Here is a 15,649-nt window from a genome sequence, read left to right on the forward strand (position 1 = left end):
AGTCAGATTGCCTCAGTGGTCCAGTGAATGTCTTGTGAAGTTCTATTACCCTCCTGCTTCTTTTATTGCCTTTGGGCAATGAGGAGATTACATTTTATCCTGTCAGGCAACAAATTAATTTCATCAAGTAATAATGTCCTTATGTGCAGTAGACAGAGTGCTCATTTGAGACTTTAACTTTCCTGCAGACAGACAAAGATTAAAATTGTCTTTTTAAGCACTGCATTTTCAGTTAAAGACAACATCTGTTCATTTTACCAAAGTGTTTCAATACATTGTGTTCATTGTACTGTCTAATTTGTTCATGTTGGCTTTTTGGATAGCATCAAATTTTTAATGCTGTTCAATGCTGTCTGCAACCCATCATCTGTTTTTTTTAAAAAGTCACATTTCACTCTCCACTCATTTTTCACTCATTTCTCTCAATTTAAATTCTCTCTAGGTGTCTAATAGTGCAGAACAGCCAAGGAAGCAGCAGCGGTCTGATCTCAATGGACCACTGGAGAACAACAATGTCACTGAGGTGAGCCTATAATCATAGAACACATTAACCAATCAATATGTGACAGCATGCAGACTATGCACCCCACATTATCACCAGATATTTCTTTCCATCAGAGCTGTTTTAGCCAATGTCAGCCTGTCGTCTTATTTACTTCACGTTTCTCTGGCTTTCTTAGACAATTTATGTTTTTTTTCCAGCATATATAAGCTGTTGCACTAGCTTGTCACCATCCTCCCCCATGTGTTGATATAGTAAAATAATTGGCTTTGCCCTTTCCTGCCCTGGTTCTACTGTATTTACATAGACTGAGGCGAGTTCAGCCTTGAGCTGCCTGTTCGACTGCTTCTCTACACATTTTTTATGTATTAATGTAACCTCCATAAGAGCCTCACACCCTGAATGCAAGAGCCATAAAATGAGACATCGTCTGGGCATCTACTCAAAACCGGCAAATAGGTGTTCAAAACATGTTTTATAGCGCTATCAAGCATTTTGCCAAGGTCATTTTTAGATCATTCTCAACACAAGCTTTTGAATGTTCTTGTTTTTTGTGCCCTTTTTTTTTTGGTATAAAAACTGCCTTATAAATGTTTCACATGTAGGAGGTAGTGAGACAGCTAAATTAATTTTGTGAATTAGGGTCATATGTGTGTCAAGACTACCTATTCGGTAACACTTTACTTGAAGGGTGTGCATTAGACTGACGTGACACTTTCATAATCATGACATGACACATGTCAAGAATATGAAAGAGGTTTTATGCATGTTTATGTCATTCGATCATTTATGACATTTTTTATGCAAATATGACATTGTTTGAGATGTCTTTGTTATGACAACTTGACATAAACCAATACATCATAACCTGTCAGTGTCTTGGTAATGACAATTTGACATTACCAAGACAACATAAATTGTCATAAATATGTCATAAACATGACATAGCAGATTAATTATCAAACTTAAGAAAGCACTTAGCTTTATGGGTTAACATTACATTAAACTGTCATGTGGCTGGTTTTGACATTGGCTGTCATGAGGCCATTATAACTGTGTCATTAATATTTTTCTTGACCTCAACTACAGTGGTTCAAATTGAATTTGTCATTAAAATGTTATAATGGCCTCATAACAGCCAATGTCAAAACCAACCACCTGACAGTTTAATGTAATGTTAATCCATAAAGCTAAGTGGTTTCTTAAGTTTGATAATTAATCTGCTATGTCATGTTTATGACATATTTATGACAGGTTATGTTTTCTTAGTAATGTCAAGTTGTCATGACAAAGACACTGACAGGTTATGATGTATTGGTTTATCTCGTCAAGTTGTCATGACAAAGACACTGACAGGTTATGATGTATTGGTTTATCTCGTCAAGTTGTCATGACAAAGACACTGACAGGTTATGATGTATTGGTTTATATCAAGTTGTCATAACAAAGACATCTCAAACAATGTCATATTAAAATGTCATAATTGAGCGAATGACACCTAATGACAGTTGTCATAAACATGCATAAAACCGCCTTCAAATTCATGACATGTGTCATGTCATGATTATGAAGGTGTCATGTCAGTCTTATGCACAACCTTCAAGTAAAGTGTTACCCAATAGGGATTGTTAAACCTTCTAAAAAATTACTGAGCTGTTCACAGTCATGATTGTTGGAAAACTATTTTAAATTTTTAATTTTTTATTATTTATTTTATTTATTTTTTTGTGCATATGTTATTTTACAAGTTAGGAAACACTCACCCAATAAGTCAAAGCCTAATGGTTATAATTATCCACTAAGTATTCACCCAAGGGAATTCTGTTTGTACACATCACTTGCATTGGGATGCAACTATCTTCTTATGTCATGTAAAGCAGTATTCAGTCTTGCCTTACTTCCTCTGAAAACATTTAATTACCTGGGCTGAGGGAGCTTTTGAGTCCTTAGATTGCATTTAATGAAGGCCTCTTGAAGCATAACCTCCATTTGGATAGCTCTGTAGTAAAATGATGGCTATTACTCTGTCTGGCGGTGTGTTTGTGGCCTACGGTGCTCGGCACAGTCCTGCAAAGAGCCACTTCAGAATGAATGACAGGATTTTGTATTGTGATCATCCAGAATTATCTGATGGTTTCCATTTGATTCTGAGTTTTGGGTAATTTATTTATGTTATATGTAAGCAATAAGGTACGAGAGGCTGTGCTGTATCGTGAATAAGTAACGGCTGAAGGGCGTTGTTAGGTACGACGCGAAGCGGAGTGCCTGCAACCCCTTCAGCCATTACTTATTCACAATACAGCACTTGCCTCGAGTACCTTATTGCTTTTATAAAACGGTTACCACACAATAAAAATATTAGTAAAAAAGTAAAAAAAAAAATGTATTAGTGCAACTTTCATGAAGTAAAATCACTAAAAGCCTTCCTTCCGCTAGAAAAAAAATAGTCCCTGACCGTGAACAGCAACAACGTTCCAAAGTGTAATATGCATGAAAGCTCAAATAAAAACAACGAACTGGAGTGTTGCGCAGTGATAAATAGAACCGTTGGGTGAACGGTTCTATCATGAATAAAGCACAGCTATTGACAAATCAGAATCAAGGAATGGAACTAACCGTTTTATAAATATATATATATATATATATATATATACACTCACCTAAAGGATTATTAGGAACACCTGTTCAATTTCTCATTAATGCAATTATCTAATCAACCAATCACATGGCAGTTGCTTCAATGCATTTAGGGGTGTGGTCCTGGTCAAGACAATCTCCTGAACTCCAAACTGAATGTCAGAATGGGAAAGAAAGGTTATTTAAGCAATTTTGAGCGTGGCATGGTTGTTGGTGCCAGACGGGCCGGTCTGAGTATTTCACTATCTGCTCAGTTACTGGGATTTTCACACACAACCATTTCTAGGGTTTACAAAGAATGGTGTGAAAAGGGAAAAACATCCAGTATGCGGCAGTCCTGTGGGCGAAAATGCCTTGTTGATGCTAGAGGTCAGAGGAGAATGGGCCGACTGGTTCAAGCTGATAGAAGAGCAACTTTGACTGAAATAACCACTCGTTACAACCGAGGTATGCAACAAAACATTTGTGAAGCCACAACACGCACAACCTTAGAGGCGGATGGGCTACAACAGCAGAAGACCCCACCGGGTACCACTCATCTCCACTACAAATAGGCTACAATTTGCAAGAGCTCACCAAAATTGGACAGTTGAAGACTGGAAAAATGTTGCCTGGTCTGAGTCTCGATTTCTGTTGAGACATTCAGATGGTAGAGTCAGAATTTGGTGTAAACAGAATGAGAACATGGATCCATCATGCCTTGTGACCATTGTGCAGGCTGGTGGTGGTGGTGTAATAGTGTGGGGGATGTTTTCTTGGCACACTTTAGGCCCCTTAGTGCCAATTGGGCATCGTTTAAATGCCACGGCCTACCTGAGCATTGTTTCTGACCATGTCCATCCCTTTATGGCCACCATATACCCATCCTCTGATGGCTGAGTTCACTGTACTAAAATGGCCCCCACAGTCACCAGATCTCAACCCAATAGAGCATCTTTGGGATGTGGTGGAACGGGAGCTTCGTGCCCTGGATGTGCATCCCACAAATCTCCATCAACTGCAAGATGCTACCCTATCAATATGGGCCAACATTTCTAAAGAATGCTTTCAGCACCTTGTTGAATCAATGCCATGTAGAATTAAGGCAGTTCTGAAGGCGAAAGGGGGTCAAATACAGTATTAGTATGGTGTTCCTAATAATCCTTTAGGTGAGTGTGTATGTATATATATATATATATATATATATATATATATATATATATATATATATCCTGGGCTCATTGTCTATACTCTGGTCTGGATGGCAAAAATTTTATGATAACCATATTATATTTAAAGATGCATTGTGTAATATTTAGGAGGATCTGTTGACAGAAAAGCAATATCATATGCATAACTATGTTTTCAGTGGTGTATAAATACCTTAAATAATGAACCTTAAATAATGTTTTTATGTTTTTGTTACCTTAGAATGAACCATTTCTATCTACATACACCACGGCCCCTTACGTTGAAATAGCCATTTTGCGGCGACATGTTTCTACAGTAGCCATAAACAAACAAACTACTACAGAGCGCGTTTCGTCACTATGTTGTTCTTCGTGCAAAGAAGCTAGCTAAAGTCAGCGAATAAAACACTGACACAGTGATGAACAAATAACAATAATATTCGCAATAACATATTGTTTTACTGAATACTTAAGTAAACATAATTTCTTAATTTATCTTTGTAAAGAAACAGTAGTTCCCTATCGGTCAGTCACTACAACGTAGGTCAGACTGACCAATAGGAATCTCGCTAGAGAGGCCAATCTACTTCGAGTGAAACTAAAACAAGCCAATGCACATTGGCATGCAATCATTTGCATCAGCTGCGCGTCCTCGTCAGCGCGGGTATTTAACAGCAGCTGTTATGATTGCACGCTAGCTTTTTGCTTCGGAGCCAAACGCTTCATGTTAAACCTACAGAGTGTTACTAAGCGAGCCTCTTCTTTGGACCTCTCCTTCCCGGTGCGGGCGTTACAGCACGGCAGCGCGAACAGTCGTCTTTTTCTCTCTCCTGTCTGTGGTATTGAGCAAACCAAAAAGCTGTTGTAACAGCTGGTAAGGTGCGCCGTACGAGCGCTCAAAAGCTGTTTTCACAGCTGGTAAGACAGCGAGAGAGAGAGAGAGAGATCGCGCACAGACAGGTGCACATTCCTGTCTGTGTTCGCAGTGACTGTTCCCCTGCGTGTTTCAGCACCAGTGAGAGCAGTCCCTAAAAGAGCTTACACAAATAGAGAGCGTCTTTTAAAAAGAAAAAGATGACTTTCTATTTGTGTGTTTCTGGATGCGGTCGTTACCTGGGCTCACAGGATGGTCACAAACGCTGCCTCGTGTGTCTGGGCATTGAACACGCTGAGGCAGCGTTTGTGGATGAGTCATGTACCCATTGTGGGAAGATGACCATCGCGGAGCTACGGTCGAGACTCCTGTTCCTGCAAAGGGGCGGAGTCCCCGTGCCTCTGCCTCGTTCCAATCCTCCTCAGAGGGTTGCTTCGGGCGGGGGCGCGGGTGACCTGAGGATCACGGTGAGCGCGTCTCCTTCGGGGAACCAACCCCCTAGGAGCCCTCACCCCTCTCATGCTCCGCAGCCAGTTGAGCTTCCATTGGAGAAAGCTGGACCATCCTCGAGGTGTGTACCGGTTGTCTCCTTTGGGGCTCCCAGTGACCAGATGTCGATCGCTGCATCGGAGGGTGGGTCAGACTTCTCTGCGGACGACGACTCGGCACCGCTGCCTCCTTCGGGGGTGCCAGCGGTGCCTGAGACGGACCCGGAGATGATGGCCATGCTCTCCCGGGCCGCCAACGGGGTCGGGCTCGTGTGGAATCCTCCACCGTGTCCCGAACCCTCGAGGTTGGATGATTGGTATCTCGGGGTGGCGCGCGCTGGTTCTCAGCAACCCACCCCAGTGCCTTTCTTCCCGGAAGTGCATGAGGAGCTTACGGGAACGTGGACGGCACCTTTTACTGCCAGAAACCGTTCCGGTGGCTCCTCCTCCCTCACCACCCTTGATGGCGGGGCAGCTAAGGGATACACGCGCATCCCGCCAGTGGAACGGGCCGTTGCTATGCAACTGTGCCCTAACTCCACTTGGCGTGGAGAACCGTGTCTCCCTTCCCGGGCCTGTAAGTACTCGTCGGATTTAACCGGCAAGGCTTACAAGGCCTGTGGGGAAGCTGCCTCTGCCATGCACGCCATGGCGTTGCTGCAGGTCCATCAGGCCAAGGCACTGAAGGACCTGCACGAGGGTGGTCATGATCCCCAAGTTCTTCAGGAACTTCGCATCGCGACGGACCTCGCGCTTCGTGCGACGAAGGTGACCGCGCGGTCGGTGGGTCGTGCGATGTCCACCATGGTGGTCCAGGAACGCCATCTCTGGCTGTGTCTGGCTGACATGAGGGAGTCTGACAAACTCCGGTTTCTCAACTCCCCTGTGTCCCAGACCGGCCTCTTCGGCGACGCGGTCGAGAACTTCGCCCAGCAGTTCTCGGCTGTACAAAAGCAGACGGAGGCCATCAAACACATCCTGCCGCGGCGGCCAGCTGCTGCCTCCACCCCGCCGCCCGCGGCACCTCAGTCTGCTCGTCGCCGAGGGCGTCCGCCTGCGTCTGCCCCTGCTCCCGTGCCACAGCAGCAGCCTCCACCTAAGCGGCGCCGTGGAGCCAGTCGCAGGCAGGGCGCCCCGCCCGTCCAGGCCCCCGCCAAGAGGGGCGGCAAAGCCAGGGGTAAGCGGCCCTAGGACGGGCGACCCGGAGATGGAAGGGACTGCTCTCCAGGAGACGATGACTGCATCGCTCCCTCCCCCGGAAGAGGGCCGGGTGGAAAATCCTGTGTTTCGTTTTGTTTGTGTTCCGCCGCTGGCCTCAAAACCAGCGGTACCCAAATTTTCAATAAAAGAGCAGTTTCTACCATCTCTGGGTCCGAAGAGGACCCGGAGAGCAGTGGGAGGACAGAATCCTCACCACTCTCATCCGCTTCCTCTGTCGCCAGTGAGCAGCAGTGTGCAGTTCGAGAACGCCACCGAGCCGCCTCCTGCACCTCCTGCCCCGTGGAACCAGGTAAGTGCTGCACAGCACACACAGACCCTGCTACGGGCCGCCTCCCAGAGAGAGCCTCCCGAGCCACGTCCCTGTGTTCCACCTCGCTGCCCCACTCCGGGTACGCCTACAGTCCCTTTGGTCCCGCTTGCACGGTCTCTGAGAGCCTGGTTAGCGCTCCCCAGTCCGTCTCGCTGGCTCATTCGGACCATCAGGCTCGGCTATGCGATTCAGTTCGCCCGGCGTCCCCCCAAGTTTCGGGCCATCCACTCCACTACAGTGAGAGCAGCCGATGCCCATGTCTTGCGTGCGGAGATCGCAGTCCTACTGGCGAAGGACGCGATAGAGCCGGTCCCTCCAGCCGATATGAGGTCAGGGCACTACAGTCCCTACTTCATTGTACCCAAGAAAGGTGGTGGGTTACGACCGATCTTGGATCTGCGAGTTTTGAATCGGAGCCTCCACAAGCTACCGTTCAAAATGCTCACGCAGAGACGCATTTTCGGATGCATCCGTCCCCAAGATTGGTTTGCAGCGATCGACCTGAAGGACGCGTACTTTCATGTCTCGATTCTTCCTCGACACAGGCCGTTTCTGCGCTTTGCGTTCGAGGGTCGAGCATATCAGTACAAGGTCCTGCCCTTCGGGCTGTCCCTGTCTCCCCGTGTCTTCACGAAAGTCACGGAGGGGGCCCTTGTTCCCATGAGAGAACAGGGCGTTCGCCTCCTCAACTATCTCGACGACTGGCTTATACTAGCACACTCTCGAGATCAGTTATGCGAACACAGGGACCTCGTGCTCACGCACCTCAGCCAGTTGGGCCTTCAGGTCAACTGGGAAAAGAGCAAACTCGCCCCTGTGCAGAGGATCTCTTTTCTCGGTATGGAGTTGGATTCGGTCGCACAGACAGCGCGCCTCACAGAGCAGCGCGCTCAGTCGGTGCTGAACTGCTTGAACACGTTCAAAGGCAGGACAGCGGTCCCACTGAAATTTTTTCAGAGGCTCCTGGGGCATATGGCAGCGGCAGCAGCGGTAACTCCGCTCGGCTTGCTTCATATGAGACCGCTTCAGCACTGGCTTCACGGCCGAGTCCCGAGATGGGCGTGGCATCATGGCACTCACCGGGTGGCAATCACACCGGCCTGCCGCCAGACCTTCAGCCCGTGGTCAGACCTCTCGTTCCTTCGGGCAGGAGTCCCCTGGGAACAGGTCTCCAGGCATGCTGTGGTTTTCACAGATGCCTCTGCCACCGGCTGGGGTGCCACGTACAACGGGCATGCAGTGTCAGGGGTGTGGACGGCTCCCCAACTGCATTGGCACATCAATTGCCTCGAGTTGCTAGCAGTACATCTCGCTCTGAGCCGCCTGAAAAGGCCGCTACGGGGCAGGGACGTGCTGGTCCGTACGGACAACACTGCGACCGTGGCGTACATCAACCGACAAGGTGGTCTACGCTCCCGTCGCATGTCGCAACTCGCCCGCCATCTCCTCCTCTGGAGTCAGAAGCGTCTGAGGTCGCTTCGAGCCATGTATGTCCCTGGCGTGCTCAACCGTGTGGCCGACGAGCTATCACGAGCTGTGCTTCCGGGAGAATGGCGACTCCACCCCCAGGTGGTTCAGCTGATCTGGAGAGAGTTCGGAGAGGCTCAGGTAGACCTGTTTGCCTCTTCAGAGACCTCCCACTGCCAGCTGTTTTACTCCCTGACCGAGGGAACACTCGGCACGGACGCACTGGCACACAGCTGGCCCCGGGGCCTCCGCAAATATGCGTTTCCCCCAGTGAGCCTACTTGCACAGACACTGTGCAAAGTCAGGGAGGACGAGGAGCAGGTCCTTCTGGTGGCTCCCTATTGGCCCACCTGGACTTGGTTCCCAGAACTCATGCTCCTTGGGACAGTCCCTCCCTGGCCCATTCCTCTGAGGAAGGATCTTCTGACTCAGAGACGGGGCACCCTATGGCACCCGCGTCCAGACCTCTGGAAACTCCATGTCTGGTCCCTGGACGGGACGCGGAGGTTCTAGGTGACTTACCCCCTGAGGTACTTAACACCATCACTTCAGCACGGGCGCCGTCCACGAGACGTGTTTACGCCCTGAAGTGGAACCTGTTCGTCGAGTGGTGTTCTTCTCGCCGAGAAGACCCCCGGAGATGTTCGATAGGGTCTGTGCTTTCCTTCTTGCAGCAAGGGTTGGAGCGAAGGCTGTCTCCCTCCACCCTCAAAGTACATGCTGCAGCTATTTCAGCTTATCACGACCACGTAGATGGCAAAACAGTGGGGAAGCACGACCTGGTCGTCAGGTTTCTTAGGGGGGCGAGACGATTAAATCCTCCTCGACCCCCCTCCATACTCTCTTGGGATCTTCCCCTGGTGCTTCGAGCACTTCAGGATGTTCCCTTTGAGCCTCTGCAGTCAGTAGACTTAAAGCTTCTTTCCATGAAGACTTTGCTACTGGTTGCACTGGCCTCTGTCAAGAGGGTAGGAGACCTGCACGCATTTTCGGTCGACGAATCGTGCCTAGAGTTCGGGCCGGGTGACAACCATGTGGTATTAAGACCCCGGCCTGGCTATGTGCCCAAGGTTCCTACCACTCCCTTCAAAAACCAGGTAGTGAACCTGCAAGCGCTGCCTTTGGAGGAGGCAGACCCAGCCCTGGCTTTGCTCTGTCCCGTTCGCGCTCTGCGTATGTACGTGGACAGAACTCAAAGCATCAGGACCTCAGACCAGCTCTTTGTCTGTTATGGAGGCCAGCAGAGGGGAAAGGCTGTCTCCAAGCAGAGGATGGCCCACTGGATAGTGGATGCCATCGCCTTGGCTTACCAAGCTCAAGGCGTGCCCTGCCCGCTCAGGTTGCATGCACACTCCACGAGAGGCGTTGCATCCTCCTGGGCGCTGGCACGTGGCTCCTCGCTAACAGATATCTGTAGAGCTGCGGGCTGGGCGACACCTAACACGTTCGCTAGATATTATAGCCTACGTGTAGAGCCGGTCTCCTCCCGTGTTCTCACCCTAAACGGGTAGAAGCACCGAGAGGCCCGGCTCTGTCGGCTTGCTGCACCCTACTGTGCACCCTTATTGCTCCAGAGTGAAAAACCTGTTGAGTCCTCCAAAAACCCCTCGGCCCGGACATGGCGGAGCGTCCAGGTGCCAGGCCTTTATCCGCTGAATCCTTGAGAACCGGATCTGGGCTGGGTTCCATATGTGTGACCCTACGGGGATCCCATATGTGTATATTTTCCACGGCTGCTCCTAACGGAAGCCCGTGTCTTTCCCTTGGGCTAAGTCACCCACTATCTCATATGTAGTACAGCCTTCGGGCTAGTCCATATGTATTCCCCACATAACTCCTTGAAGTAAGTGGCTTCCGCAGCGTCCTCCTTCCTAACTGAAGGGCACGCTTTCCCAGTGTTATCCAATAATCTCACTGTATGGGTTATTACGGAACAACAGTGACAGATACACTCTGTGTGTAGCCTCCTCCTATCGTCCTTCTAGGCAAGAAGGTGTAGAGGCTTGCATGGGGCGCTGGATGGGGTGCAGCAGCTGTGGCGCTTTGGTAGGGATTCCTATTGGTCAGTCTGACCTACGTTGTAGTGACTGACCGATAGGGAACGTCTCGGTTACATATGGTAACCCTCGTTCCCTGAGGGAGGGAACGGAGACGTAGGTCCCGTCGCCACATCTGCTGCCGCCCGCTGGGGCGGCCAGCTTTTTCAGGTTTGGCTCCTCAGCAAAAAACTAGCGTGCAATCATAACAGCTGCTGTTAAATACCCGCGCTGACGAGGACGCGCAGCTGATGCAAATGATTGCATGCCAATGTGCATTGGCTTGTTTTAGTTTCACTCGAAGTAGATTGGCCTCTCTAGCGAGATTCCTATTGGTCAGTCTGACCTACGTCTCCGTTCCCTCCCTCAGGGAACGAGGGTTACCATATGTAACCGAGACGTTTCCTAGATATGTGTTACGGTATGTGTGGCAGGAAGCACAAGGATGACGATGAGGAACAGGAAACAGGAATTTATTTAACAAAAACTCAGGAACCATACAACACACTCAACATTAACGAGAACGGACCAGGAATGAGGGAGAACACAGGGTTTAAATACACCGAGAACAGACTAGGTGAACAAGGCACAGCTTGGGCAAAGTAACTAGACACAGGTGAAGGGACTGAACACAAACGAGGAGCGGGAAAAACTGGGACACAGGACTGAACCAAAAACACTAAGCAGGAAGAAACAGGACACAATTGTAACAATATGTCACTATACATTTTCCTTGCGATTTTAGTAGATTTTTATCTTTTTCAGTGAGGTAAAACACAATTTAAAATCATTTATAAACCAAACAAAGGAAGGCTTAGAACATCTCCACTTACTGCAATGAATATGATATTTACCCATAAGAATGATCATATTCACTAAATCTGATACTGATGAATCTATAATATCCATAAAGAGGATGTGTGGCAAGGTGAGAGTAGGGATATTATCAATCTTAAGTGACAGCCAATTATGTAGCTCGGACCAGAAACTATTAGACAAGGGGCAAGAATATAACGTGTTCCAGAGTCTCATCAGCCAACTCACAAAATACACAAGGGTCTACATCAAATTTAAATCTTTTTCTAAGAAAGTCAGCGACCGGGTATATCTTGTAAATTATTTTAAAGTGTGTCTCTTTGACTTTTGGGGAAATGGGCCATTTAATGAATTTAAAATGAGATTTTTTTATGGACAATGCACCCATATTCAGAACCTGTACACACGATCCTCTGTTATAATAATAAAAAACAATTTCGATTTCAAAGCATCATTAATATATTTATTATTACATTTATTGTCAACTAAAGTACAATCTTTAATAACTAAATTTGGTAAAGTTGGTAAGGGTCTTATTTTTGTATATAACAATGTGCTTTGAATTAACTGTAATAAAGGTACAGGTATTGCTTTACAGATCTTATTGTATTCTCTATTTGTACAGTTTAAATTATATTTGTCTAAGAAAGATTTATATTCCAAAAAGTTACCATTATCATCTATAACATCATTCACAAACACAATGCCCTTTTCATACCAATCATACCTGAACAATGATTTCTTATTGATTATAACAACCCTATTGTTCCATAAGGTGGATCCAGGTGGAGAAAAGTTATGGGTGAATATCATTTTCCAATATTGGAGAATTTGTTTGTGGAAGTTTGATAATTTAACAGGAATTTTGGTCACCTCAAAATCACAAATGCAAAAGAAAATCAAGCCCTCCTACTTTTTTTAAATAGATGTCTAGGTATGTGAAACCACATAGAATCTGGTTGTGATAGAAATGTTTTCAACCAGTTAATCTTAAAGGTCCCAAACATTGCTTCATAGTCCAAGGCTTTGATACCACCCATATCATACTCTTTAACGAGCTGTGATTTCTTAATATAGTGAGTTTTATTTTTACACAGGAATTGGAAAATAATTGAGTTGGCTTTCTTAATATTACCAGAAACATACAAGGAATGACATGGATAAATTACTTTGGAAATACCTTCTGTTTTAGATGCCACACAGTCGAGTGATAAAGAGTAAACAAGAAGTTAATTTTGAGCAAACAAAATCTTCCACTAAATATTGCCAGTTACTTAAGCCACATGCGGAACCATTCTCAAACAATACAATAGTTTGAGTAAGTAATTTAATGACTCATAAACAGTTGCTGAATTTGAAATAGCAGGATATAGTATACATGGATTTCTCTGCAACGTCATCAATGTTTGCGCACGCAACCGGGAGGCCGAAAAAAGACGTGTTTCGTGTAGTAGGCTAATAGCATAGTAGTGGTGTCTGTAAGTCAAAACAAGCGTAACGTAACTTATATAAAAGCAAATTCGGGCTGTCCAGTAGATGTTGCACTGCTAACATTGCTAGTTACATTATTAGCCTAACATGATAATTCATACATATATCACAGTAACACTGCAAAATTAAAGACAGACAAACAGATCCAACTAAAATCACGTTTTATTGAGTCAGCAGTTATATACAAACAATACAAACAATAAGGAAAGCTTCAAAACTTGCAGTAGCGGACCAGCTCACCAATCTGGCTTTCTGCCTCTGGTATGCGCACGGCCGCACGCACCCTGTAATGTTTGTGGGATAGGAATCCCGTGTATAGTATTTGAAATAGTAAGAATAGTACTGTATGTTATGCTACTTTTAAGCAAATCGTTTGATTGAATGATTCAATGACTAGTTTATAAAGACAATCTTTTGTTTCGGTTAAATAAATTGTTCCATGACTCACTCATTAAGACACTTGTTGCTACCTCCTGAAGTTAACCTAGAGATTGTTTTTTTTCTTATAAAAGGTAAACACTTTATAAGCATGCTGTATGTTGTAAGGACGTTTCATCTCCTTTCATACATCAAACACTGTTTCTCTGTTTCTTAGCCAGCAAAGAAGACGGCCTCATTTCCCAGCTTTGTGGATGGTAAGCGAGCATCTCCTGTCTTTTATTTTTTCTGCATTTGATAATCTGCTCCCAAAACTTTTATTCTATCAGAATTAAATCAACTCAAAAACAAATCAAATTCACTAAACCAACTCAGAGCATTGAGATTAGAGAGCCGCGCTGAAGAATGCATTATGTCTCAGTGGTTTACATGGTGAAATGCAGGCAGAATTAAGCTGTTTTAATGGGTTACAGTGGTGAGACCGTAATTAGAATAGTCATGTTTGCTAATATAAGGGCACATGGAGTAGTTGCTCAACTAGAGAAATACTTACAGACTGTTATAGGAAGCGAAAGAGAGTTCTGGAAAAGCAGAACTATTGATTGACCACAGCTTATTTTTGGTTTATGGCAGCCTAAGATGTATTGCTGCTGTCATTTTTGGGAACAAATTCTGCTTTCTATTAAATGGATAGATTTCTGTCACATTTAAATCTTGTGCCTGAATGATGGCAGTATAATGTATCCCTTGGTGGGTGTCACTGTCATCCACATTTCCATACCACACAAGCAGAAAACACGCCACACACCCTGGTTTTCCTCATGTGGCTACCTTCGTTCCCGCATTTCAGTGTCTGCGGTAACATTTTATCAGCACTCACTGTGGGATGGAATTGAGAAGAACACACATATATTCACACACACTTTCATACACACAACATCTGCATGCAACTTTTCTTCCTGATAAGCTCACACTCATATGCCTTATCAGTCACTGTGAGGTGGTCTACAGAGGAGGTGGCAACACAACAAATAGCTTTAATAATGAATTCTCAATGCTTCCCTTCTAACAGTGCCGGGCCCATGTGAACCTGAGGACCTCATTGATGGGATTATCTTTGCCGCCAACTACCTCGGGTCCACTCAGCTTCTGTCAGAGAGAAATCCATCGAAAAACATCAGGATGATACAGGCCCAGGAGGCAGTGAGCCGGGTCAAGGTACAGAAACCTAGAACCTCTGTTTTTACATTTTATTTTGGTGTGGCTCTCAAGTGAAGCAGTTTGAAGCTAATGCAGATTTCTCTGTGGAGAATTAGATGAGATGAGATTTGTTTGTTTACACCCCGGGACTTGTTGACTAATCAGTAGTTATAGGATTATTTTCCGTGGTGTAGGAGTGTAATCCCTCTTCCTCCCATTTGGTTAACGTAGAAAGCCCTCCTGTTGCCATGTTACATGGAAAATTCAAGTGAACTTATTGTGTTTTAAGAGACCATGTGGCGCAATCAAACTGGGAGTTTTTTCCCACAAACCACTTCGGATACTGATCTTCTCCTGCAACAATTAAAAATAGACAAAAACAAAAGACAAAGTTCTGTATACACTTATGTATTTATTAATGCCATCTCTTTTCTTGCATTAGCAGTAGTGATGTGTGATATGTATTATCTATGATCAATTTTAAGTGTTGTTTTTACAATGTGCAAGCTTACATTATCGAGTATGTCATCACTCACTTTGCAACAACCAAACAAAAACACACCTCGAGAAAGCCCACTGTGTGATGTAGCATGCAGTGTGATTTGAATGCAGTTAGAATGCCAATGAAAATAGTTCCAAAAAAAGCAAGAGCAAAACCGTTGTATGTCTCAGAACAAAACAGAAAAGTTACTGAATGAATTGCGTTTTTGAACCAATCGTTTGAGTGAATGATTCAATAACACATTCACATAAAGACAATTGCTTTGTTTCTGAATGAATCATCCATTTTTAACAAATTGTTTGAATGAATGATTCAATGACTCACTATTGGAGGTTTTAATTTCATATTTGACATACGGTTAATATGGTTAGGAAAAATAGCCCTTATGAAGGTAGAAATGCCCCTAGAAATCATTATAGGGAGTCAAGTATCAATTTTTTTTTTGCCATTTCCACCACCCAGAATAAGAAAATGAAAAGCTTCGGGAGTCAGCTGTCCACAACAGGCCTAAAACCAGATAAGGTACCAGCTCAAAAACACACTTAGCAAAATATTGTC

At 45.4% G+C, this 15,649-nt stretch overlaps 1 protein-coding gene across 4 annotated transcripts in view; it reads left to right on the plus strand.

Annotated features, from left to right (window-relative positions):
- The window catches only part of apba2b (amyloid beta (A4) precursor protein-binding, family A, member 2b), a 103,416-nt gene extending 88,421 nt beyond the window's left edge, over nucleotides 1-14,995 (plus strand). For all 4 annotated transcript variants that reach the window (XM_056244144.1, XM_056244145.1, XM_056244147.1 and 1 more), the window contains 3 exons: nucleotides 443-523; nucleotides 13,607-13,646; nucleotides 14,462-14,995. In XM_056244144.1, coding sequence (XP_056100119.1) covers nucleotides 443-523; nucleotides 13,607-13,646; nucleotides 14,462-14,664 — 324 coding nt within the window. In that variant the 3' untranslated portion in view covers nucleotides 14,665-14,995. The remainder of the gene's footprint in view (nucleotides 1-442; nucleotides 524-13,606; nucleotides 13,647-14,461) is intronic.
- The last annotated feature ends 654 nt before the right edge of the window (nucleotides 14,996-15,649 follow it).

Source organism: Rhinichthys klamathensis, unplaced genomic scaffold (genome assembly GCF_029890125.1).
Source record: "Rhinichthys klamathensis goyatoka isolate OS25496 unplaced genomic scaffold, OSU_Roscu_1.1 h1tg000931l_1, whole genome shotgun sequence".
NCBI lineage: Eukaryota > Metazoa > Chordata > Actinopteri > Cypriniformes > Leuciscidae > Rhinichthys > Rhinichthys klamathensis.